Source organism: Prionailurus bengalensis, chromosome C1 (assembly GCF_016509475.1).
Source record: "Prionailurus bengalensis isolate Pbe53 chromosome C1, Fcat_Pben_1.1_paternal_pri, whole genome shotgun sequence".
Taxonomy (NCBI): domain Eukaryota; kingdom Metazoa; phylum Chordata; class Mammalia; order Carnivora; family Felidae; genus Prionailurus; species Prionailurus bengalensis.
The window spans coordinates 93,666,381-93,692,205 of NC_057345.1; the positions used below are offsets into that span (position 1 = coordinate 93,666,381).

At 40.1% G+C, this 25,825-nt stretch overlaps 2 protein-coding genes across 2 annotated transcripts in view; one reads left to right on the plus strand and one right to left on the minus strand.

The window, feature by feature from the left end:
- Window positions 1-24,173, minus strand: PSMA5 (proteasome 20S subunit alpha 5). Its single transcript, XM_043575773.1, has 9 exons — window positions 24,002-24,173; window positions 19,911-19,977; window positions 13,526-13,652; window positions 11,025-11,092; window positions 10,009-10,116; window positions 9,811-9,869; window positions 8,829-8,931; window positions 7,736-7,822; window positions 1-252 (listed from the first exon to the last, which is right to left on the minus strand). The coding sequence occupies exons 1-9, from the start codon at window positions 24,028-24,030 to the stop codon at window positions 175-177; spliced, it is 726 nt and encodes a 241-aa protein (XP_043431708.1). The 5' UTR covers window positions 24,031-24,173; the 3' UTR covers window positions 1-174.
- The window catches only part of LOC122479439, a 10,252-nt gene continuing 8,455 nt past the window's right edge, over window positions 24,029-25,825 (plus strand). Inside the window, exons 1-2 of the mRNA XM_043573347.1 lie at window positions 24,029-24,086; window positions 24,129-24,713. Of these exons, the coding sequence (XP_043429282.1) occupies window positions 24,029-24,086; window positions 24,129-24,713 (643 nt within the window). The remainder of the gene's footprint in view (window positions 24,087-24,128; window positions 24,714-25,825) is intronic.

Genomic DNA, 25,825 nt, shown 5'->3' on the forward strand with positions numbered 1-25,825 from the left:
TCTATTAACAAATTTTAAATTTTTCTTTATTTCAGAACTGTCTTTATGTACAGACATCATAAAAAAAATGCACATACACTGGAGATTTTCCAAGGAACAGGAGCTGGAAATAAAAGTTAAAAGCATTTAAGAGAACTGAAATTGTCCCAGAGAAGTTCTGAGGATCATGCTTCTTTAAATGTCCTTGATAACCTCTTCAAGTTCTTCCTTTGTGAACATGTGGAAATTCTGGCCGGGCTGCACCGTGGCTAACTGGAAAGAAAGCAGAGAAGGGTTAATGAGCTGGGCTCGATTACCCTGCTGATAGCACTAGCATGGTCAGGAGAAGCTGTGTTAGTGATGCAGCTGTTCATTAGGAACTAAGGGATCTGCTATCCAAGGGATATCCTTTCCAGCCACAGGTTCCTAAAATAGCTCTCTGACTCCCAAATAAAAATTCTTATTGACCAAGTTTTCTATTTTGAGGTTAACAGACCACATAGCAGTTAACCAAATGCCTGGTGTCATTGTCATTTCTTGACACTACTTCAACAAGGATCGGAAAAGCAGCAGCAAATTACTTGGGGTCAGTACTTTTTCCTTAGAAATATATGAAAAGTGTGTTTACACACTTGGAAGTGAAGCTTGTGTGACCTTTGCTTCCTGGCCACCCTGTGTTTTAATTTTTGTCGGTAAAATGGGGATAACAATAGCACCTAATTCATACAGAAGTTGTGAAGATGTGTTAATCTGTGTAAAGTGCTTACAACACTGCCTAGAACATTATAATAAGCACCAAATAATTACCGATTATTATTAGGTATGTTCTTTTCTTTAAAATTTTTCATAATGCAACTTAACAACAAAGTCTGTTTTAAGTTCATTATTTTGAGAGACAAAGAGAAGAGAGAGAGAGCACATGTGCACATGTGTATGCTCACAAGTAGAAGAGGGGCAGAGATAGAGAGAGAGAGAGAGAGAGAGAGAGAGAGACAGAGGTACAGAGCCAGACATTAGGCTCGATCTCATGAACCATGAGATCATGACCTGAGCCGAGATCAAAAGTCGGATGCTCAACCTACTGAGCCACCCAGGTGCCCCTGTTTTGTTTTTTAAAAGGACTAGCCATGAAAATAAAAGGATTCCATTAGCACCAACACAGGAAATCAGTTGAGACTGACAAATATTAGTTACAAATAGCAGTCCAGATAGAATCTATTTAAACAATAAAATACGAGGGTCAGAAGACAGTTTCAAATTTAACTAAAACTACCAAGTTTTCTATCACCTCTGCTGATAACATAGTCCCATGTTTTGGGGGCCAATACTGAGCAATAGGTGCCATTTGACATTTGCCTAAAAAGCGGTTGTGTTGGTTTTAAATTTCCTCCTATTGCCTTTTTCTTTAGACTTTACAGTTAAACATACTAGGGTATTTTTGGTAATATTCATTACTGATATTTAACATAATCTGAAACTTCCATAAATAGCATAATCCAATTACATGATGTTTATTATTTGCCGCTTCACCTACAGGAAAAACACAAAAAGACTACTAACATTTTAAAACACCTGGAGATCTGATCTGGGAACAGACTTAAAAAAAAATGTTCTCTCAACAAAGCTTGCAGTCTCCACTAGATTCTCCCAACAAAAGATCTATCCAATTACACAAAATGTCAGAACACGTATTTATAAAATACATGTTAAACATTATCATTCATATCCATATAGACCATGGGCTCTATTCCAAGGAAATTGAAATAATGTTATTACTACATCTTTCAAGGACGTGAGGACAGAGACACAAGGTCAATAAAGCAGAGAAGAGTGAGGGCCTACAGAATTTTTTTGTCAAGTTGCTCACAGCTCATAGACTAGTCTTCCCAAACCATTTCAGGGGTTAAAAACAGAAACCGGGAAAGCTCTGAATAGAAAAGTCTGATAGAATCTGGCTGTAAATTGGTGCTAATAAGACTAGACCCAAATACTGCCTTTAGGAAGGTATTCACTCATCACTAGATGAGTAAAAATAACCCCTTGCATTTGCATCATGATAAACTTATTTACATAGGGAATATGAAAGATACTCTTCTATTTATCTTATTCTTTCAAAAAGCTCTGTGAGACAGGTGAAACATTTTCTTTCATTAATTCAATTAATAATTATTAAGCACTTATGTACTAGTTATAATTGTACTAGGCATTAGGGATCCAAAGATAAAGAAAATCTCTTTTATTTACTAAGGGTGCTGGACACCAAATGCTTTTAATGCCAGGTGTTATAAGAGAGCTGAGCATATGTAGAGGCACAAAGGAGTGATCTAGGGGGAGTCAAGAAAGGTTTCAAAGAGAAGCAACTTTTGAGTTGTGTCACAACTCAAAAATGGGTCACACAGTGGAGAACCAGAAGAGCAGATGGAATGTGCACATGTATAAAGCATGCAACAAGAGGATATATTTGCAAAATGAAGTAATTCTGAATGGCTAGAGCAGAGACTGCATATGGGAGGAGATAAAACAGGAGGCGAAGTAGGAAAGACAGTATACTATAGTGGCTAAAAGTACAGGACTCCAGGAGGCACCTGAGTAGCTCAGTCGGTTAAGCATCTGACTTCAGTTCAGGTCGTGATCTCACAGCTCGTGGGTTTGAGCCCCGCATCAGGCTCTCTGCTGTCAGCACAGAGCCTGCTTCAGATTCTCTGTCCACCCCCACCTCTATCCCTCCTCCGCTCTCTTGAAAACAAGTAAACATTTTAAAAATTAAGAAAAAAAAAGAAATACAGGGCACAGGAGCGCCTGGGTGGCTCAGTCAGTTAAGCATTTGACTTCAGCCCAAGTCAGGTCAGAATTAGCATAATCCAATTATATGATGTTTATTATTTGCCGCTTCACCTACAGGAAAAACACAAAAAGACTACTAACATTTTAAAACACCTGAAGAGGGGGCGCCTGGGTGGCGCAGTCGGTTAAGCGTCCGACTTCAGCCAGGTCATGATCTCGCGGTCCGTGAGTTCGAGCCCCGCATCAGGCTCTGGGCTGATGGCTCAGAGCCTGGAGCCTGTTTCCGATTCTGTGTCTCCCTCTCTCTGTGCCCCTCCCCCGTTCATGCTCTGTCTCTCTCTCTCCCAAAAATAAATAAACGTTGAAAAAAAAAAAAAAATTAAAACACCTGAAGATCTGATCTGGGAACAGACTTAAAAAAAATGTTCTCTCAATAAAGAGAGACCCCATGTTCACGATTCATGGGTTTGAGCCCTGAGCGGGCCTCTGCACTGGCAGCTCAGAGCCTATAGCCTGCTTCAGATTCTGTGTCTCTCTCTCTCTGCCCCTCCCTCACTTGTGTTCTCTCTCTCTCAAAAATAAATTAATAAATTAAAAAAAAGAAAAAGTACTGGACCCCAATCACAGCTGGGTTCAAATTTTGACTCCATCATTTACCACTGTTATTTTGAGCAAGGTCCTACCCTCTCAAAGCTTCAGTTTCCTCTTTTGTAAAATGGAAATAGGAATACCAGTCTGAGAGAGGTACTGTGAGGATTAAAAGAAACAATTGCACGCAAAATGCTTAGCAAGGTGCCTAACAGATTAAACATATGACTTAAGAACAGTAAATTATCATACCATGAAAGAAGTTTGGGATTTATCTTATAGATGGGAGTCAGAAAAGATTTCTTTTTCAATTTTTTTAATGTTTATTTTTTGAGAGAGACAGAGCATGAGAGTGGGGAGAAGGGCAGAGAGAGAGAGGGAAACACAGAATCTGAAGCAGGCTTCCAGCTCTGAACTATCAGCACAGAGCCCAACATCGGGCTCGAACTGAAGGACCACGAGACCATGACCTGAGCTGAAGTCGGATGCTTAACCGACTGAACCACCCAGATGCCCCCAGAAAAGATGTTTTCAAGTGGAGAACAATCAAGACTAGATATGTAATTTAGAAAATCAACCTCAGTAAGCACAATGAAGGAAATGGAATGAAATGAAAGATGGCAAGGCTAGAGGCAGGAAGACTAGTTAGGAAACCTCTGAAAGGATACAAGGCAGGAGAAAATTGAGTGCCTGAACAAAAGAAGGCACTGGAAGTAGGGATGGAGAGGAGGCACTGATATGACAATTATTTACAAGGGGCAAAGACAGTGAAGGGAACAATTCAGTGAAGGGGAAAAAAAGGGAAGCCGAAGTCTTCTAGGTTTCTACTGTGAATGACAGGTATACATACCGGTAGCATCATCAACTAGGATTAGAAGGGCAGGAAGATGAAATGGTTTTCAGGAAAGATAATGTTTCGTTTTAGAATTGTCAAAAATTTGGGGCACCTGGGTGGCTCAGTCGGTTGAGCGTCTGACTTCAGCTCAGGTCATGATCTCACGGTCCGTGAGTTCAAGCCCCGCGTCGGGATCTGTGCCAACAGCTCAGAGCCTGGAGCCTGCCTCGGATTCTGTGTCTCCCTCCCTCTCTGCCCCTCCCCTGCTCATGCTGTCTCTCTCTGTCTCAAAACAAAAACATTAAAAAAAAATTTATAGAATTGTCAAAAATTTGAGGAGTCTGCTTCAGAAAAGTCAGATAATAGGTTTAAAAAGTGACCACGAAATCTGACAAACTGGAGTTAACTTAGCAAAATAAGGAAAGTCCCAGGGAAATATTAAGACACTAACAAATGGTAGCAATTGAGGAATAAATGAGGGGAGAAGCAGTGAGGACAATGGATATAGGTTCTCTTGGGAAAAGACCTAGTAATAAAGATTACAAAAAAGGATGAATGGAATAGCGCCCAGCAATAACATGTAACAGACTGATACACACGAGATGAATTTCAAAAATCAGTATGCTGAGTGAAAGAAGTTAGACACAAAAGAGCACATACTGGGTGACCCATTTATATGAAATTCTAGAACATGAAAGACAAATCTATAACGACAAAAAGCAGATCAGTGGGAAGGAACGAACTAAAAAGGGGCATGAGGAGACTTTTTGGGATGGTAGAAATGTTCTATACCTTAATTGTGGTAGCAGATTATACATTTGTCAAAATTCACTGAACTGTATACTTAAAATAGGTACATTTTACAGTATGTACACTATATCTCAACAAAGTGGATTTTTTTTAAAGACAGGATACTAGGTGGAAGGAGGAGTTAACAAAGGTGTGATTTGTTTTGTTTTTCTAAAAAAAGATGCAGCTTGGAAATTTTCCTTTTTTGTAGAGAAGGACAGGCTGGTGATCCAAGGGACAACTGGTAGAGCAGGGGCCCCCAAATGCCTGACTTTCTCAGATTGACCATCAAAATCACCCAAGGAGATTTCAAAAGTACAAATTTCTGGACTTCATTTCCAAAGACTAATGGACAGTCAGATTTGGAAACTCAGAGTACTGGTGGAGTAAACTGTCTTAGACAAGTGAAAGTGACCTTTTTTAATGCAAAAATAACTAAGTCAGGGAGTAATATAGTTAACGATAGAGCATGGGGGCTCCTGGGTGGCTCAGTTGGTCAAGCATCTGACTTCAGCTCAGGTCATGATCTCACAGTTCGTGCATTCTAGCCCCACATTGGGCTCTGTGCTGACAGCACAGATGGAGCCTGCTTGGGATTCTTTCTCCCTCTCTGTGTCCCTCCCCCACTCACGCTGTCTCTCAAAAATAAACATTAAAAAAACAATGAGAGAGCATGACTGAGACACATCTGATGCTCTTTTCAAAGCAACACTGAAACTGAATGAGCTAAAAATCTATGCAGTTTCAACTGAACCAAGCAGACCTCAGAACCTGCATTGTGAAATCAGCAGAGCTATCTCTGAATTACTCTGAGGTAGGAAGAAGGGGGTAGTTTTGGCAGAAATGCCAAGACCCGCGGTGCCTGGGTGGCTCAGATGGTAGAATGTCCGACTCTTGATCTCGGCTCAAGTCGTGATCTCACGATTTGTGAGATAGAGCCCTGTATCAGGCTCTGCATCGACAGCAAAGAGCCTGCTTGAGATTCTCTCTCTCCCTCTTTCTCTGTCCCTCATCCACTTGCTCTCAAAATAAATAAATAAACATTAAAAAAAAAAAAAAAAGAAGAAGAAAAGAAATGGCAAGACCCTATCTCATTCAGTACCAAACACCCCCAAAGTACCAGAAAGGAACTGACAAACTCCCTCCTAAGGGTCAGACCGAGAGTATCACTGTTACTAAGAAAGTGTAAAAATAGTATTTATGTAGTAAGTTTTTCCATTTCTATTCCAAACTCCTCTTCTCCCTGTTACTGCTCAAGAAGTAACCCCTCTGTCCCCCCACCTCCTCTCTCCAATTCCACCCACGCTTTCCCAACTTTAGGCCAGCCCCTTGTTTTGGCATTCAAGTTTGCCCCTTTTACTGCAGCCTGTGGAAGCTAGCTGGCTCTAATGGCAAGACATTTGTCAGCCCTTAACCAGCCATCCTTCACCAGGGATTAACCTAAACATACATTTTCTCAATGCACACTGAGTACAGCTGACATAATTCTGGTAAGCGCTGATTGGTTTAATTACTGATTTGTGATTACAGACACAGTTGCCTTTAAAAATTTTTTTAATTGAAATATAATATTATGACCACTATCTTGACCTTTTTTTCCCCTTCTTTTACTTGAGAGAGAGACAGAGAGAGACAGAGAGCGAGCAAGCAGGGGAGAGGAACAGAGAGAATCTTAAGCAGGCTCCACACTCAGCACAGAACCTGACACAGGGCTTGATCCCACGACCCTGGGATTGTGACCTGAGCTGAAACCAAGAGCCAGATGCTCCACCGACTGAGCCACCCAGGCACCCTGTACCCTTTTTTTTTTCCAGCTTTTCCCCCTTGTTTTAAATGTTTATTTATTTTTTTTGAGAGATAGAGACAGATCATGAGTGGGGGGGAGGGGGGGGAAGGGCAGAGAAACGGAGACACAGAATCTGAAGCAGGTTCCAGGCTCTGAGCTGTCAGCACAGAGCCCAACACGGAGCCCGAACCCACAAACTGTGAGATCATGACCTGAGCTGAAGTCATACCCTCAACTGACTGAACCACCCAGGTGCCACCCCTCCATCCTAACTTGTGATAACAATCTGGTAAATCGAGCCTCCGCTAGTTTTTTTTTTTCCATTAGTATTTTAACGTAGCCCAGCAGTCCTTTTGCTTATCCCAGCCTTCCTTTTTCCCTGTCCATAAGGACTCTTCCAAATAGTTCCCACTTGCCTTAACTCTACTGTTGAATTCACCCACTCTCAGCAGATGATCTAACATTCACCAGGGAAATACAGGACCTCTCTCTCAATTCACCTGCAAACCTACTCTATCTTTTTACTCACCATTATCTCCTTTTCTCCCATCTACTCTTAGCATCCTAAATAAGGGCAGTCAGAATCTGGTCCACAACTCTCTGGTATCATCTCTTGCCACCTCACTCACTACCTTACATATATCTTGCACCCCAGCATCCAGAAAACCCTCAAATTCTCCTTTACATACAATGTTATTTTATATCTTTGAGCCTTTGCACATGGCTGTTCCCTCTTCCTGGAGTACCCTTCTCTTCCTTTCTCCAGCATCACCTCTTCCAGGCAACTTTCCTAATGTCCTAGGATAAGTTAACATGTTTTGGGGACAGTCCATTCTTATTACTATTATAGAAGTATTGGAGCTTCAAAGGATAGCAATAACTTCTTAAGGGCTGAGCATACAAAATGTGATTATCTCCATGGGAGATATGGGAGCTATGATATCTGAATAAAAAACACCACAAGAGAAAAATACCTCTATATTAGTTGCATTCAGCTTCTCCTCCATTACTTGTTTGAGGATGATGAGTGAAGACTTGATGGCTTCTTTCAGTGTCATAGACTTGAAACAAAAAGGGTAAGAAGAGTAGCCATTATGTAATTCCTCCTTCCTTCAAAGATTTCCCCTATCTCCCTGAATGATGTAGCAAATATTACTAAATCAAGCAGCTTAGTAAGTACAGTGCATTACCAGGTATTTCTAGAATTCAAGTAAACAGTAAATAAGTAGAATACATTTATTCAAAGTTTCAAGTCTTATTTTGAACCAGATCAAAGTCACCAACTTTCATATTAAGTGATCTTTGAAGAAGTGGAAAGGGCTACACTTCTCTAGTTATCCTCTTTTAATACAGAAACAAGATAATATTGGGAATATCCTATGATTCACAACTCCCAAATGATCTAAAAAGGTAGCCCACTGGTTTAGTAAACCTGCTCTTGTAGTACCGTGTTTTGAACCCATGAACCCAATTTCTTCCACACATAAAATCAATACTATCAGGTGTAGAGGGGAGTAGACATCTCTGTGTGAACCAGTAAGATAGCCTTCAACCACAACAAGTTACCCAAAGCCAAGTCTTCCCATCCTACAAGATAAAAAATGCCAAATGTCTACTTGCTTCTAGAGCCAGACTAGGAAATATATCTGTTAAGTAAAGCTTTCAAGATAAAGGGTAAACAAACTGAGGTCATCTATACCATGGTACAGCACTCAGCATTAACTACTGATATGTGCAAAAATACGAATGGATCCTAAAAACAGCATTATTGAACAAAAAAGGCAAATGCAAAATATAAACTGTATGACTGCATTTATAGAAAGGACAAGAACAGACAAAACTAATCTACAGTGGTAAACATGGTTGAAAGGGAGGAAGAGAGTGAATGGAGAGGAAATAAGCATTTCAGGGAGTGATAGAAGTGTTCTCCATCTTGTTTTAGGTGGTGGTCACGAGGGTGTGTACTCCTAGAACTCCTACAACTGAACACTTAAGGTCTTCCCATTTTATGTAAATTATACCTTGATTTATAAAATAATAATAAAAGTTGTGAGAGTACTCAATTACCTTGTGGTAAACTTCTTGCAAGGAGCTCTGGGCACCCTCTGAAGCAGAGCCAATTGCTCGAGCATCACACTGTACAAAGGTCCCAGATGGGTCCATATGAAACCTGCAAAACCCCCCAAAAGAAGGGGGTTACAAATGCTTAAGAGTGGTGGCATTTTATGTAACAAGTATCTCACTAAAGAATATAAATGCTTGGCCCTGCAGTGGAAACTCCACTGAAATACTGAGGTACAGGTCCAAAAGATGTTGTATGCCTAGAGAAACCAGATTTTTTTTTTTTAAGTTTATTTAAGTAATGTCTATACCCAATGTGGGGCTCAACTCACAACCCCGAGATCAAAATTCACATGCAAAGTCACATGCAGCTATAGAAACCAGATCTTTTATTTTATTTTTAAAGTTTATTTATTTTAAGATAGCAAGTATGCACGAGCCAGGGAGGGGCAGAGAGAGAGGTGAGAATATCCCAAGCAGGCTCCATGCTAAGCATGGAGCCCAATGCAGGACTTAATCCCAGGACACTGGACCATGACCTGGGCTAAAATCAAGAGTTGGATGCTCAACCAACTGAGCTACCCAGGCACCTGAAACCAGATCTTTTAAAAAGTGTTTAAGAAAATTAATTCATTCCTCAGAGATTTAAAAGTATAGAAGATATAAATATGGCACTTGTGTACGCCTATCTAAATAATATTTGAGGAAAAGGAACAAATCAGCATTCTAAAGCAAAGCTCTAAAACACACCCTGACTATAGTAACAAAGTTGCTTTTAATTCTTTCCAGAATCAGCAGTGGTTCCAACAGGGAAGTTCTTCACAGAATGTTTGTCTTTGTATAAACAGCAGAATCACTGAACTTTAGAGTTAGAAGCCCTTCATTTTTTATAATTCTACAATAATCCTCTTAGTTTAGACAACCAGTCCCATCCCAAATTAAAATAATTCTACAAAAAAAGAAACAGGAAAAAATGGCAAATTCTTACAGCTGGGGTCCTTTCTCATCAACTCCTCCAAATAACAGTGCTACTCCAAAGGGACGAGACTAGAACCAAAAAACAAGAGGTATTAAGATAAACAAATGGCTACTGAAGCAGGAGGTAAGAGGGGCTGGGAAAGGTATGTTCAGAGGACAAATGTCCTAAGTCCCTTAGAAGGAAACTTGCCACAAACACCACACTCACCATGGCACCTGGATCTGCATCTTCTTCTCCAAACTGCAGAGCTAGATTGGACACAGCCTGAGTCACACTCTCCACGGTCATTGTCTCATTGTAGGTGAACCAATGGTTCTAGAAAAAGAACAAAATGTGGTCTAACTTTTAAATAAGAAAAGCATTAAAGCAGTCCACCATCTCACTACATACATCCCTGTGGACTATGGTTGCAAACCGAAGGCTCAGCTCCAGTGTGTTTTTCTTAACACTGAACTTGAATGCTTGGGCCTACACGAGAGGAAGAGAAATAGCTCTAGAAAGAAACTGTGATCAAAATACCCTAAGCATTAATGACGGACTAGAGGATTATTCCCTTAAAAAACAGAGTTAGCCCTTCACAGCACTAAGCTTAGTCTTTTCACAAAGTGAATGCTAACAGCTAAGTGCCACTTTCCCTCAAAGAGCCTACCTTATCATTGTGTTGGTGTTTAAATTAAATGACTTACTCTTACATAAGTACTGACAGCAAAGTTGAAAATAAGTGCAAAAAGTTTTATCAATCAGGAATTTTTTTCTTACTGGTCTTTTCTCGAAGCAGCAGGTACTCAATTAAAGAAAAAAACAAAATCAGCATTCTTGACCTGGTACATAACATTACTCACCATAGGAGAGCTGTTACTTGCAAGCCCAGCACCAAAGGCAGTTGGGGTAGAATGTCCTTTAGCTATGTCCACTTCCTGCTATGGTGCTCCCACAGTTAATTAGGGACCAGAATGTAGTGCAATGCTTGCTTTATTTAAGGCAAATCAAAAAGAAGCAAGAGACTGTCAGCACTATTTACCAGGGCTTCCTTAAAGCTGCAATGGTTGGATGGCTAGACTCCAAGCCTCAACAAGTTATTTACTAGGTGGTCTATCCAAAATCACTCCTAAGAGCTACATCTGATATTAACACAGATAACCTGCAATACAGCCCAGGCAGCTACATCATTAAACAAGGAACTCAAGCATCAAGGTAAAAAGGAGAGATGATGCTAATTTTACCTGTGTCTCCACTCTGGCTTTATCAATTAAAGTCTTAGCATCAGCAATTAGCCCACTCATGGCACAACCTGCAATGTAAAAGCAATAGTGACCCAGGGGCCAAATCCTAGCAGAACTCTTTCATCCACTCAAGAAATACTGAAACACTGGAATGGAACCATGGCGGCCATACGCAATCCCATAGCAATACACCCAAGAGGTTAGATGGGAAATTATTTGATTATACTGAACACAAGTATAATTATACTACAAATAAATAAAACCATCTGCAATAACTCAGAAGTCCAGTATTAAGATAGAAGACAGGCAAGAACAGCCAAACAAGCATGAATTTTCACATATTACATCCTTAAGCATTCCTTTAGCATTCTCGTAGACCACAATACACTTTCAAACTAAGCGAACACTAACATCCCAACAGAAGAAATAAGGAAAAAAATAACCATGTCACTATGAGCTATAGAAGGCCCCAGGATAAAATCAAAAGCTTTTTCACCTCCCTGACCAAATACAAACCAATTAGTTTAGAAAGAAAGTTTGCCTGATGGTCCAAGATGCCAATGTTATAGCTGTTACTTTATATGCCATAACTTGAAATCTGTATTTCCAGCTTAAGCCTTACTACCACATTTCAAACCTATGAAGCCAATGACTCCCTTAATGTATCTACTTGGACATACCACCAACTCAAATCAAGTTCTTTCTTCCTTCTAGACTCCTTGGCCCTCACAACCAATCAGATCCCAAATTCTATCAATCTCCATCTGATTAACCTGTCCAGCATTAATCCTTACATTGTCCATTCTCTGTCCACTGCCTTGGTTAAATCCCTCATTGTTTCTATTTGGATTAAAGGAAATTTCTTTCCAGGTCTCCCTACCTCCAGTCTCAGGCCCCTTCACTCTACCTGCAACCTTGTTATGAGAATTGTCTTTCTAAAAGACTAATCTGGGGGCACCTGGGTGGCTCAGTTGGTTAAGCATCTGACTCTTGGTTTAGGCTCAGGTCATGATCTCACGGTTCGTGGGGTCAAGCCCCACATCAGGCTCCTTGCTGACAGTGCAGAGCCTGCTTGAGATTCTCTCTTTCTCCCTCTCTCTCTGCCCCACCCCTGCTCATACTCTCTCTCTCTCAAAATCTGATGATATTACCCCAAAGCTTAAAATCTTTCCCATCAAGTTGAAGCTCTTTAGCATGGTAAAAAGATTTCTACTGTCTGACCCAAGACTTATTTCTTGCTATAGTCCACCTGCCAGTCATACCAAGCTTCTTGTGCTAGGGTATTCCCTATTTTACACCACTAAGGGTTTGCTCATTTCTATTCCCTCTGACCGGAGTGCTCTCCTTTCCTATACCCACACACTTGTTCACTTAGTGACCATTTCCTCATCTTTTAGAATTCAACTCAGCTCAAGCATCGCTTTATGGAATCTTTTTCTGAAAGTCCCACTACCACTGGTTCCAGACAAAACTAATGATTTCCTCTTTTGTACCCCTACTGAGCACATACTACAGCCTCTCTTAACACCTACGTCACTCAACTGCATTTACTTATTTACATGTCCACCTCCACTATCAGACTGTATGCTTCTGAAACATAAGGACTATGTCTCATTTTTCTCTGTATCCCTGGTGACTAGCATAGGTCTGGCACATGGTAGGTTCTCAATTTGCTGAATGAAGTGACACTGATCTATCTCCAGACACACAACTTGGGATTAAGTAGACAAAATGTTCTTATCTTAAAAGACTAAATCTCAGCTTCTACATCTGAAAGATACTGTCAAGCTCCTGGAGTCACCATGGCATTGGTTCTGAGGCCTTCAGGCAACTAATTATTTTACCAATATTCCACTAATTAGATGACTAAATGGTTAAGAAAATTTCAACAGTCAACTAAAATGCAGAACTACTCACCCTGTAATGCTACAATGATGCCAGAAGCTAAGGCAGGGAAATTATAACAGAGACCAAAACAAAACAAAAACAAAAAAGAGTGCTGGGGTGTGGGGGATATAGGGGAAGACAGGGAGTAAAAAGATAAATCTGAAAACAGAGGAAGAAGACTGATCTGCTCAAAATCTATTATTCTCATGCTCTCTGAACCTTAGTCACTCTAAAGACCTTTAAGAATTCCTCTTTCTAGTGGACACTCTAGTTTTCCACATGATCCTCTGCTCCAGATGGCTTCCTACTAGGGCTAACATTATGCAACATTGAAGACCCAGCCATTATAGGGAGCTGGCCTATGATTCACCTTTACATATTTCGACAACCATCACATTCGCCAAGTCTAAATCTGAAGGAGAAAGGAACTTCTGGAAGTAGGCTGAGCCCTACAATTGCTTCCCACTCCTATATTATGCACACTGGCTTACTGCCTGGAAAACAGTAGCTAATAAGGGGATAAGATGTTCATCTAATGAACCTCCTGTGGAACACCAAAGAAGACTAATTAATCCAAGCCAGATCCTATAAAACAACTTCCCCCTACTCCTTACCTATGTGAGCATCAATCTCTACAATTTTCTCAATGCTGCTAGGCTCCATTAGTGGGGAGGTAATTCTCTTCTCCACAGCTAGGCACACACCCTCTGATGTCTGAATCCCAATGGCTGTAGAACCAAGCTAAAAAGAAACGTGTTATAGTTATCATGTACAGGTCAAAGAACAGTCTCACATACTCACCAGGAATCTCTCTGAATACTCCACAAGACAGAAGCTTCAATTAGCCATACCAAGTATTCAGAGAGTATAAACAGCACCCTAATAAGTAATGTGTTATTCCTGTCAATGGCAGGAACACTTGATTTACAGATTTTGTTCTCCTAAAGGGAAAAGTTCAATGAAGTCTCGAAAACATCTGGAAAATGATCAACTCTAATGCCAATATTTTGGAGAGGGGTAGATTCTAAGGTTCTAAACATCAACGGGCAAAAAAGTAATAAACTAGAATGTTTTTCTTTTCACCTCTGTTCTCTTGACCTGTCCCCAAAGGTAGTATTTCTCAAATCTACATGACCTCCAGAAAAGTAGTGTACATTAAAAAAAGGAAAAAGGTACCTGGGTGGCCCAGTGGGTTGAGCGTCCAACTCTTGATTTTGGCTCAGGTCATATCTCACAGTTTGTAAGATAGAGCCCTGTGCCAGGCTCCGTGCTGGCAGCACGGAGCCTGCCTGGGATTTTTTCTCTCCCTCTCCCTCAAAATAAATAAACAAACAGACAAACAAAAGAAGAAACAAAAACACCACCACAAACATAATTATTAACTTAATCTTTTGAGGTCACTAGCAGTTTACAATATAGCTTAATTTCATCTCCCCATCTCCAGGGCACCATTCTAGTCACCGATCCCTCTATGTCTGTTTCTTTATCTGCAAGATGGGGGTAATAAAACATCAAGAAAGTAAATATATTAATACATAAAATGCTTAAAATGGTGCCTGGCACATAATAAATGAGTAACAAAATTAGTCATTCTTCTTAAATGCCTAGACTTCAACATCCTCTTACTTAGGTTCCCCATCTTCATCTCTCTCTTAATGTATATTTCATGTTATAGCCTAACTGATCTAATAAAATGCTATTTTAATTATACTTCTTCTCTGAAGAACTAACATCTCCCTATATTGCCTGTCACATAAAATCCAAATAAGCTTCCAAAGGCCTCAAAACCTAATCTCACTTTTCATTTCAAACTTTATTACTCATTATTCTCCAACAAAATCTACCAGGTATAGCCCAACCCATTTTCTCATGCCATATTATTTATCCCTTAACTCACAAACCATGAGATCATGACCTGAGCTGAAATCAAGAGTTGGACGCTTAACTGACTGAGCCACACAGGTGCCCCTGAATTGCCATTATTATTTAGTTAGTTCCACAAAGCAATGCCTGCCAGTGCAAGCATCAGACTCCTGGAACCTGTTATTGTAAAGGAGTCCAAGGAATTTCATGAATCATTATGCATAACATGCTTAACATGACTGCAGACTGCATAATCACGTCTCACACATAAGTGAATTATTTTTCAAATGCATAAAGTTGTGACTTTATTTACAAATGTTTTTAAATGTATATACCAGCTTTTTTTTTTTTAATATATATGCGTAACTACAGGAGAGGACTGTTAAAGAACTTTATGTAAAAAATGGGCATTCATACTTCTAGGTAAAGGTATAGACTGAACACACACATTAGCTCTACTCCTTCCCCTAGCCTCATAATAGTACAAAATTAAAGGATGGCAGGGTCAGGGGGTAGGGGACGATGCACAAATATACTAGCACAAAGAGAATGGGCAAAGACACAGCAACAAAATTTCTAGGAAAGAAGACAGGTTAGTGATAATTTACTTAATAGACCTGAGAAATCTGAACCCTAAACCAGTAGTAAAGAAAATCAAGAAACAATCTGATTTACATTATAGGATCCCAAAAAAGAAAGGGACCTCTGGAAATAGAAACAAAGGAGCTAAAAATCACAAAATCAGTTCAGTGTTACCTAAGAAACAGATTTCCAGATCCCCTTCCCTAGGCTATAAAGCTAGATGACAGCTCCCACCCCCACTCCTATAGAAAACTTTGGAAAGGGTAAAACAGACAGTGGTCTTTGGATTGGGGGACACTAAGCACAGTCAAAGGTAGGAGTACCGGAGTGAAAATGGGGGATTAAGACTGAGTAGGTGAAGGTTAAGAACTTCAGCCTTCTTTCTCCATTCAGCTTTCTGAAGCTAGTAGCTGAAACACCCTTCAGGCATGAAATGAGAAGGGGCAGTTTTCTCTAGAACAGTTTTCAAACATTTTGGACAAAATCGACATTAAGAAATATATCTTGTATCAGGATCAAAACATACTAACATACACAAATAAATAGAAACAACGTGGGAAAAAAACACAATGAAACACCAATAGTATCAACATGGCATTCTGATATCTACTGTTCTATTCCACTCAAAAAGAAATGCTACCTTGACCCACTAAATTGATTTCAATGCTCACTAATTGGTCAAGACCTGTAGCTTAAAAAACATAGCTCTAAAGAATCTAATCAATTCAAGAAAAAAAAAATTGAAAGTTAAAAAAAAAATCCTTAAAGAATATATTTCATCCATAAAACAAAAATAGGACACTAATAAGAAAAATGAAAAAATAAAGGAGCTTAGAAATTGAAAAAGCAGTATGCCCAGAGAACTAGTCCAGAACTGGAACAGGTCAGAAGCTCAAAGATATTTTTAAGAATCTTTACTGGATACCTAATGTGCCTGGAAATTTTGAGAAGATACATATAACCTAGAGAGACTTTGGGGATTATTTATGACATGTATACATTAAATTAAGCAAATTTTTAAAAAAGAAGAGCTCTTAACTCCAGGAAAATATTGTGCAGAAATGGAAAAATGGCTCAGCTGTGAATACATTTATTTACATAGTCATATGACTATAAGTGTTGACTAATGATCTCACAAAAGTATATATTGAGTGAATTGCTGTACCTCCACCCCAGGAGGAAAGCATGTGTGTGTGTCCATGTGTGTGATTGGGGGCAAAAATCTTCATCGTCTATAATGTAAAGTCTGTGGATAATATCTAAACAAAAACAAAATTTTTTCCCCCACTTCTGCTGGCTGTCTGCTTCTGTGCTAGAAATATGGAAGCAAATGCCAAGAAAATTATCAGCTAAAAGATCTTAAAGTGTTGCTTTTGGGAAGCTGAAGATAGAGGGGTCAGTCCTCAGGGATTGCTGTTTTTGTTACAAGGTTGATATAATTATTTTATCTTTTGATTCTAAAACTACATGCAGGTATGCCTTAAGAATAAAAATGTAAAAGTCAGAAAATATTACTAGAGAATTTAATTTGGCACTCAGTTGTTCTCTAGTTGTTTTACATATAGTACATTGCTCTTAAATCTCCAACTGAACAGAGCAGGACAGACTTTATATCTACTTTTTTTTTTATGTTTATTTATTTTTGAGAGAGAGAGCGTGCGCACAGTGGGGAAGGGGAAGAGAGGGAGACACAAAATCTGAAGCAGGCTCCAGGCTCTGAGCTGTCAGCACAGAGCCTGATGTGGGGCTTGAACTCACAAGCCATGAGATCATGACCTGAGCCAAAGTTGTACACTTAATAGAGCCACCCAGACACCCCCTTTATATCTACTTTTAAATTTTATCTGGCAGACCTGTTCTCAACCAGGGTCCATTTTATCCTCCAGGGGACATGTGTCTAGAGGACAAAGTCTAGAGACAGTTTTGGTTGTCACAGTTAGATGTGTGAGTGCTACTAGCATCTAATCCCGCTGAACACTCTACCATGCACAGGATGGTCTCTCAACAAAGAATTATCCAGTCCAAAATGTCAATAGTCCCTGGGTACTATAACTATTTTGTGGATGAAGGATTTTCATATTATAAGAATTCACAGCCTGTTCAGTTTGGCCTCCAACTTAAATAACTTCCTAAGTTTCCACTCCAAAAAAAAGATTAATATTTTCAAGACAGACTAAGTAATAAAATGTACCAAAATCAAGGGAATTTTCTTTTGAACACTTACATTTACCCCAGATATTTCAGTATTACAATTCTGCCTAAAGTCCACCCCACCCCTTGGTGGGGACTGAGGAAAGTGAGGGAACATTTGAAGACTCTACCTAGAATTTCTTTAGTATAACTCATAGTAACCAATGTCCACATGCTCAGTTTAATATGGTAATTTTGACACTGCCACAGATTATCCTTCCTTCCCCCAAAAAACCTACTCCAAAGGCATTTTTTCCCCACTTCTGCTGGCTGTCTTTCACCCATGCCATCCATACCATACCTCCAAATGACAACTTATACTTGCCATTCTTAGTCGTTTCTCCAGCTCCTTTCATGCTACTGAGTACTTATGGTTATCAAATTGCTTTCTCATTGACAACTCATAAATTGCCAAGGCGACAACCAGGTTGTTTAAATACCAAAGAGCCTGAATTTTCACATGGGTTAAGTCACATCTATTAAAGGGTCACATGGCTATTTCTATCTTAGCCCAACCTAAGGTAGACATCACATGGTCTCTAATTATCTTTAAGCAATCTGAAAATTACTAGCAGTAAGAAGCTTAAAGAAGAACCCCCCCCAAAACTGATTATTCTTGGCTTGGATAGGACTATTATCTTTAAATGCCACAGCTTGAAATCGTCATAGTCTTCACAATTCATAATAACGTATGGTTTCAATACAGGGCAAAGATGATCAGAAACAGGCACTTGTAGCTGGCCCACCACTTTCTGTCCCACCATCTATCATAGTGCATCCACCTTTACTTCTATGTCTTCAACTAATCACAGTCTCTTTTGCCCTTTTCTAGATTCTCATACAAAAGTTTTCTATAATACACTTTTTATAATAGGTAACTTAGAAACACAGTAGCTCTCTTCAATTATTTGAAGAACTGTTTTTGGAAAAGGTTTAAACATCCTGTGTGGTTCAAGGACAAAACTAGGGACAACTAAGGAAACTTCAAAGAAGCTAGACTTTGATTTATTTATTTTACAGTTTATTTATTTTGAGAGAGAGAGAGAGAGAGAGAGAGAGAGAGAGAGAGAGAGAGAATGGAGAGGCAGAGAAAGAGGGAGAGAGAGAATCCCAATCAGGCTACATGCTATCAGTGCAGAGCCTGACACAGAGCTTGATCCAACTAACTATGAGATCATGACCTGAGCCGATACCAACTGAGCCACTCAAGCACCCCAGGAAGCCAGACTTTTGATTCAATACAAGGATAAATTTCTAAACCATTATGAATTGTTTTCTAACAGAATGAGCTATCTAGTGAGAAAATATTCTATCACTAGGACTATACAAACAGAGGTTATTTAGGGATGTAGAGGTGACTGAAGCACAGAGTAATGGGTTCATCTAGATCACTGATTCTCAATCCTTGCTAGATATTAGAATCACTGAAGGAGCCCTTAAAAATACTGATGCCTGGACCTTCCTTGGATAACCTAAATCAGAACTTAGATTATCCGTAATTCAACAAATGCAGATCCTATGTGATAACTAACTTTAAGTATAGATAGCTCACTTACTGATTTTGTTAATACTGGTTTGGGGCACCTGGGTGGCTCAGTTGGTTGAGCGACCAACTTTGGCTCAGGTCATGATCTCGTGGTTTGTGAGTTCAAGCCCCGCGTCAGGCTCTGTGCTGACAGCTCAGAGCCTGGAGCCTGCTTCAGATTCTGTGTCTCCCCCTCTCTCTGCCCCTCCCCTGCTCATGCTCTGTCTCTCTCTCTCAATAATAAATAAACGTTAAAAAAAAAATAAAAAAAAAATACTGGTTTGAACTACTTGATTTTGTTACATTACAGGACACATCTCTTATTCAGTCCTGAAAGTGTCCAGTACAAATCCACAATTTTACGAATACAGGTGATGAGTTAAACAATTTTTCAAAGTATCTTCCAGATGCTAAGTCTAGACCTCTATATCCCTCTCTTTATAGCCAAGAGGATTATGAACACAAACATGTCCCTTCAGCCCCACTGAGAAAAAGATACTTACATAATTATGAAGCATTTATCTGTTCAAAAGGCTTCAGGAATAGGATTGAAATTGATATTAAAACAGTTAGTGGTTGGGTAAAGGGAGATACAGAATATTTTCTAAACAAATAGCTAAAACATGGGGCGCCTCGGTGGCTAAGTTGGTTAAGCGTCCGACTCCGGCTCAGGTCATGATCTCACGGTTCTGTGAGTTGGAGCCCCACGTCGGGCTCTTTGCCAACAGGTCAGAGCCTGGAGCCTGCTTCAGATTCTAAAACACATTTACTCCAAATGTTCTGCCAGCAATGCAGTAGATTGCCATGAAATTTCAAAAACTTGCTACTTGATACTATACCTTGATAGCTTCAATGGCATATTCCACTTGAAATAATCTTCCTTCAGGAGAAAAAGTATTCACACCCCTATAATTAAAAAAAAGCATTAAAGATTGTCAGAAAAAGGTGCAGAGAAACAAAACTCAAGTTCCTTGACATCTAGCTCAAACAGCTACAAGATATGCATGTTGTCATTATTCTCCTTTGCCCAAAACAATCTGTAGCTATTGTTCTGTACATTAACAGCTTTTCAAGAAAATGGAACTTATGTATGGAACACTTCTGTGCTACTCCCAGAGACTTCAAACTGATCAAATGAGAGCAAGGGGCTTTCTACCTCAACTCTGAACAAAACTGAATTCCCTCAGTAAATTCAAGCCCCCAAAACTACGTGGCAATTCCCAGTATGCTTTTATCCTTCTCCCCTTCACATTACGTGCATTTAATGTCAATATCATACTTTTCAGTAAAAGTCAGTTACAGGTACATTTCTCTATTTATTTGTATGAATTAGTATTGCTATCTTAACAGACTGAGATCTGGCTCGTTCCTAAAGCCTAAGCTAGTTTATTCATTCCATACATATTTACACCAATTACACACTAGACTTCTTTTTCTTTCTAAAACACCTTCCCACCTTTTCTTGTTCCATTCTGTTGGAAATCCCTATGGAGAAGAGGCATCAATCATGGTCTTAGCTATAAAAGTCTTCTGCACACAATGGACATTTCAAAAATACTTGAACAAATGAATGAAAGTAGTTATGATCCTTGGCTTATAGAGTTTGGATTTGATAACATGTAACATGATATATAACACAGTGTTTTCAAATTTGTTTTATCAAAAACTCTTTCTTCAAAAAAAAAAAAAAAAAGTTATGTATCCCCGAAATACAAAACAGGTAATAATACAAGTTGACATTTACTGCATATCTACTATATACCTGGCATTGTTATAAACCTTTAAATTATTTAATTCACTTAATCCTCAAAATAATCCTATGAAGTAACATTTAAAGACAGATAGTATTTCACAGATGTGAAAGTTGACAAAGAGGTTGAGTAATATGCCCAAAGTTAGGATTTAGGCAATGTGACTGCGGAGACCTATCTTTGAATTGTTCCACTATACTGCCTCTGGGAATTATTACTCTGGGCTAAATCAGGAGTGAAAGGAGAATCTCACCATCCCAGAATCCTCCTGGCCCCAGAGGTAATATCCCAGAGGTCATTAAAAAAGTTCAGAACTCTAGGAACAATTTTTAAAAATCACTGAGTGAAAAGTCTGAGGACAGAAGACTGAAATTAAGTTCTAGTTCTGCCACTTAGTAGCTTTAATTCCCTCAAATGAAAAACAAAAAACAAAACCTATCGTACATCTATCACAAGATAATTAATATTGAATTGCACAGAGTATGAAAGAATTTTGTGATAAAGTACCATGTGAATACAGTATTTTCACCTTAATTCAGGCACTTCATCCTAGTATAGTATTAATTACTACATCCTTATATGGGCTCTGCTCTTGGCTGTCTTCTCAAACTTCACTGTTTCTTTGGGTTATTTCATTTACATCAAGCACCAACTACTCTCAAACCTCTATTACCGGTCTGACCTCTTCCCTGATTAATTTAATGAATCCTGAGCATTTTCACTTGGATATCCCATTAGCACCGAACACTCAATATCTTCCAATCTGAAATATCTCTTTAAATCCAGCCATCCTTGCAAAATCAGTTCCATCTCCTGTCATTCCTATTTCATTTTTATTTTAAAACACCTGCAATCTCTCGGTTCCCCAAGCTAGAAAGTTCTGAATGATCTGACTCATTTCTCCCCATCTTCTCCCACATTAATCATATACCAAGTCACATCAATTCCTCCCACATGGTAACTCAACACTCTTCTTTCATTCTCAACGACCTCATTACCTTTCACCTAACTATTGTAAGCCTTCTAACTGGTATTGACTCACTCTTTCTTCTGCTCTTGTCAAATAATCTCTGCAAAACACAATTATGTAACTTCTTCAAATAAAAATTAATAGCACATGGTTGCCTAAATAGTGACCCAAACTCCAGGGGCGCCTGGGTGGCTCAGTGGGTTGAGTGTCCGACTTCAGCTCAGGTCATGATCTCACGGTCTGTGAGTTTGAGCCCCGGGTCGGGCTCTGTGCTGACAGCTTGGAGCCTGGAGCGTGCTTCAGATTCTCTGTCTCCCTCTCTCTGTGCCCCTCCCCTGCTCATGCTCTAACTCTCTCTGTCTCAAAAATAAATAAAAACGCTTTAAAATTTTTGAAAAAAAATAGTGACCCAAACTCCTTCACTACAAAAAAAAATCCATCCAATATCCAGCACCATCCTGTTTTCCCCATAGTTCACCGCTCCCATACATGTATCAAATGTACCACACAGAAAAGAATGTTCCCAAACAGGCACTGTTTCCCCACTGTCCCTCCTTTGTTCATCCTATATTCTCTGCCTCCAACCTACTGACACTTAGTCCATATTTATTAAAATCTTCCTCTTTCTCAAGACTCAGTTTAAATATCAGCTCCTTTTTAAAGTTTTCAATGACCCCCTAATATTGAATGCAACCTCTCTCAACAAACTTTCTATAGTACTTGATTTGAATTTCTCTAATGACATGAAACCACTTCTGACTTGCACTATATTTTTTAAATAGCTCTTTAAAAGGCAAACTCCCATTTAAGAGCAAGAATCTTGATTTTGTTCACTGCTGTATGGCCAGTAACTAGAACAGTGTCTTGTACACAGCAAGCATGCAAGTATATTATTAGCTAAGTGAATTTAAAAAGGCTGTATTTTAGGCATTCTTGGGAGGATATAAACATGAATAACATATAGCACTCATTGAAGATGTTAAGTAAATGATCACAGAACCTTAATAAAGACTTTCTAATAAGGATAATAATGTCTATCATACACCCCCTAACTCAAAATTCTATCACCCAAGGAGGATTTTTTTTTAATGCTCTGGAAAATAAATACCAAGTCATTTTACAGGACAGTACGAAAAGCTGTCAGTTTTAAAACTTCACATATATATATTCCGAGTCAGTAAAAGCATAAAAAAAGTGGGAGTTCCAAGTGATAAAACTTTTGACAGGATCAACATACACTTGACAAGAAATGCAGCTTCTAAAGACCTAGTAGAAAGAAAACATCTGCCTTTCCTGGCTAAACAAACAAACAAAAAATCCCAAAAACATCTTTGCAGCTATGTGAAAATCTAACCTACCCAAACAGAAACTGAAAGTAACAATGTCTAGAGAATTGTCTATGTACAATTTTACTCAGCATTTCCAAGCCCTGAAAAATATTTTTTTCTTTTAATGAATACAACAATCTCACAACCTTAATTTCAAAAACAGATCTGGCCTTAACACACACACACAAACTAAATTGCTTTAAGCTTCTCAAAAAGTCCGAAAAGTCTAGGTCTAGTGGAATCAGCGGGATGAGGAAACTCTTAAGAACCACTCTAAATTCCAGTTCCTATAAAATCAGACTCCACACTCCATCCGGGCATAGCTGAGAATACTTTCAGACTTTTGCAGAAACTATACATACCAGTATGCCCTCCTACATTTCAACCAAAGGAAAAGTTACTCTACTTCCACAACTAAGAAACGGAAAACGAGGTTGTCCCCCTAGAAGGAAGGAGGAGCTGAAATTATGAGAGCCATTAAAGAATCTCTAATAGCTTTTTTTTTTTTTTTCAGGCAACACGTTCACATTTTTTAAAAAGGCAGTCATACTCAGCACGAAAGATGAACGGAGGAGGGGTTGACCCCTGGACTTCTCCGGGTTAAAGGTCGGAGTCGCGGCCCCTCGGCCTTCTTCCCCAAGCACAAAGCGGGGCTTCTCCCTTCCGCACCGAGTTGGGACCCAGCAGTGACTCAGCGGTAGCACCTGGCGCGAGTCTAGCTTGGGGAATCACTGCAGGCGGCTGGGGAGGACAAGAGATCCCCAGGCCGGGCCAGCCTCGGGTTCCTGGGGCGCCCCATGACACGGCAGAACCCAGGCCGTGGATGGGCCCCAGTCCTGCCCACTCACAACCCCGACCCCACTTTCTCCCGACGCACAGACCTGTCGTACTCAGACCGGGTGAGGAACATGGCGAGGGCAGGAAAAGCTGGCAGCAGCTACGTGGGGTTTCTGAGGGCCAACACGAGTCCACCAGCACCCAACTCACCCACACCACCACAAAATTGAGGCCCTGCTTCCAACTGCGCGTGCGCAGGCGACCCCTTCAGCCCGCCCGTCAGTGCCTGCTTTCTATTGGTTGGTTGTAGTTCCCGCCAAGGTGATTGGGCCAAAGTGCCTCCCTGCCAGGCCGCGGTTGGTTCCAGGGACCGCCGCCCAGGGCCGTCCTTCCGCTTTAAATCTTGCGTGGTTGCTAGGGGCGCTCTGAGCCCTAGGCATGTGGGGAGATTCTTCCCTTGGAGAAGGTGTGAACCCGCCCCAAGATTGGCAATTGGGAGAACTTCTTCGGAGGAGTTGATAGGCTCCTTGTACAATAATCCCCGCCGGAGTAAATTGGTCCGGTTTTTCTCCACGCCCTCCACCAGCCCCGCCTTTCGCGGGATTCCCCGCGCTTCCGGCTCTGGCTCAGTCTTCCAGGCGCTGCGCGGAGAGCTCCGGGACTCGCCGTGGGCGGTGACGGGGTGCGCTGCGGTGGGAACGAGCGGGCGCCTTGGGCGAGTCCGTTTGCCTCAGCCCACCCTACCGTGGTTCGTTTCAGAAAAGTTTGGTGGGCTTCAGTCAGTGGGAAAAGACTCCAAGTTTCCTCCTGGTCAAGGTAATTTTACCAGCATTTCCTTCCATTCCTTGCCCTCCCGGCTCCCCCCACCCCACACTTCCCAGTACAGGTTTTAGAGCAGGTAACGCCTTGGATCTGAGATTCGTATTGCTCTCTGCTTTTTCTGTTATTCGTGAAGAATTTAGCTGACGGTGCCGCCTTTGTGTGCTTTGTGCTTCGCTTCCCTAAAGGTAAAAGGGCAACGTCACAACTTCATAGAAAGGCTGTAAAATGAATTATTTGTTCAAGAAAGATAGCCAAGTAAGAAGTCATTTGATGGGCAGTATATGACAGAAATGCCAGGGTTCTGTTTCCAGTTAATATGATACCACTGGTCAAGTCTCCTTCAGGCCCCGTATTTCTCAAGTAAAGTTCATGTTTGGCTGTAGGTTAGATTTGTAAATGAGGCATTTCAGTTGAGGGGGAGGCGGTATGTAGAAATATGCCTTTAGGGTATGGGCTCTGTTTTTCCTCTCATTTAGTTCCTGCCTTCATAAATTCAACAAGAATATCGTTTTGTGGTCCCTAGCCAGTCAGATGTTTGACGCTTATAAAACAGAAGTTCCAAGTAGCAATCCTCAGCAATCTGTTAGATTGCTGTGAAAAGAACAATATCCTCTAGGTTTCTGGTCAACTATTGTGGCTTTTCTGTTGAAAAAGTGTTGTTAAATTCACTGTGCCTACTCTTTCAAAGTTCTTTTGAAATTAATATATAGTAACTACTTATATACCTACATAGGTATTACCTATAAACCTATATAGGTACTTGAGCATGATAATATTTCCTGAACACTCAGGGATGCAAGGTGTCCTACTGATATCAGATATGGCAGTGACTGCCCCACAAAGTCACTTGAATGTGGAATCTCCTCTGGGTAAATGTGTTTGTGCCCTATATATCATAAATGAAGGGGAGCCGGTAGCTGATGGTGGGTAATAAGGGAAATCTTGTTTTCTCCAAGAAAATGGGTCGTCATGGCATTAAAAATCCAGCACCTAGTATAGTTTCTTGCCCATAGTCAATTCAATAAATGTATCATTAAATGTTGAACCAAGTGTTCCTCTGAGAAAAATGATAAAGGAGCCAAAGAAGACAAAAAAGAAATGTACTA

What these genes read in the sequence shown, in the direction of transcription:
- PSMA5 (XM_043575773.1), bottom strand. Translation starts at nt 24,030, where the DNA reads ATGTTCCTCACCCGGTCTGAGTACGACAG. An exon ending in ACCCGGTCTGAGTACGACAG is followed by an intron (nt 19,978 to 24,001) that starts GTCTGTGCGTCG and finishes TTTTAATTATAG; the next exon opens with GGGTGTGAATACTTTTTCTC. An exon ending in GATGAGAAAGGACCCCAGCT is followed by an intron (nt 8,932 to 9,810) that starts GTAAGAATTTGC and finishes GGGGTTTTGCAG; the next exon opens with GTTTCATATGGACCCATCTG.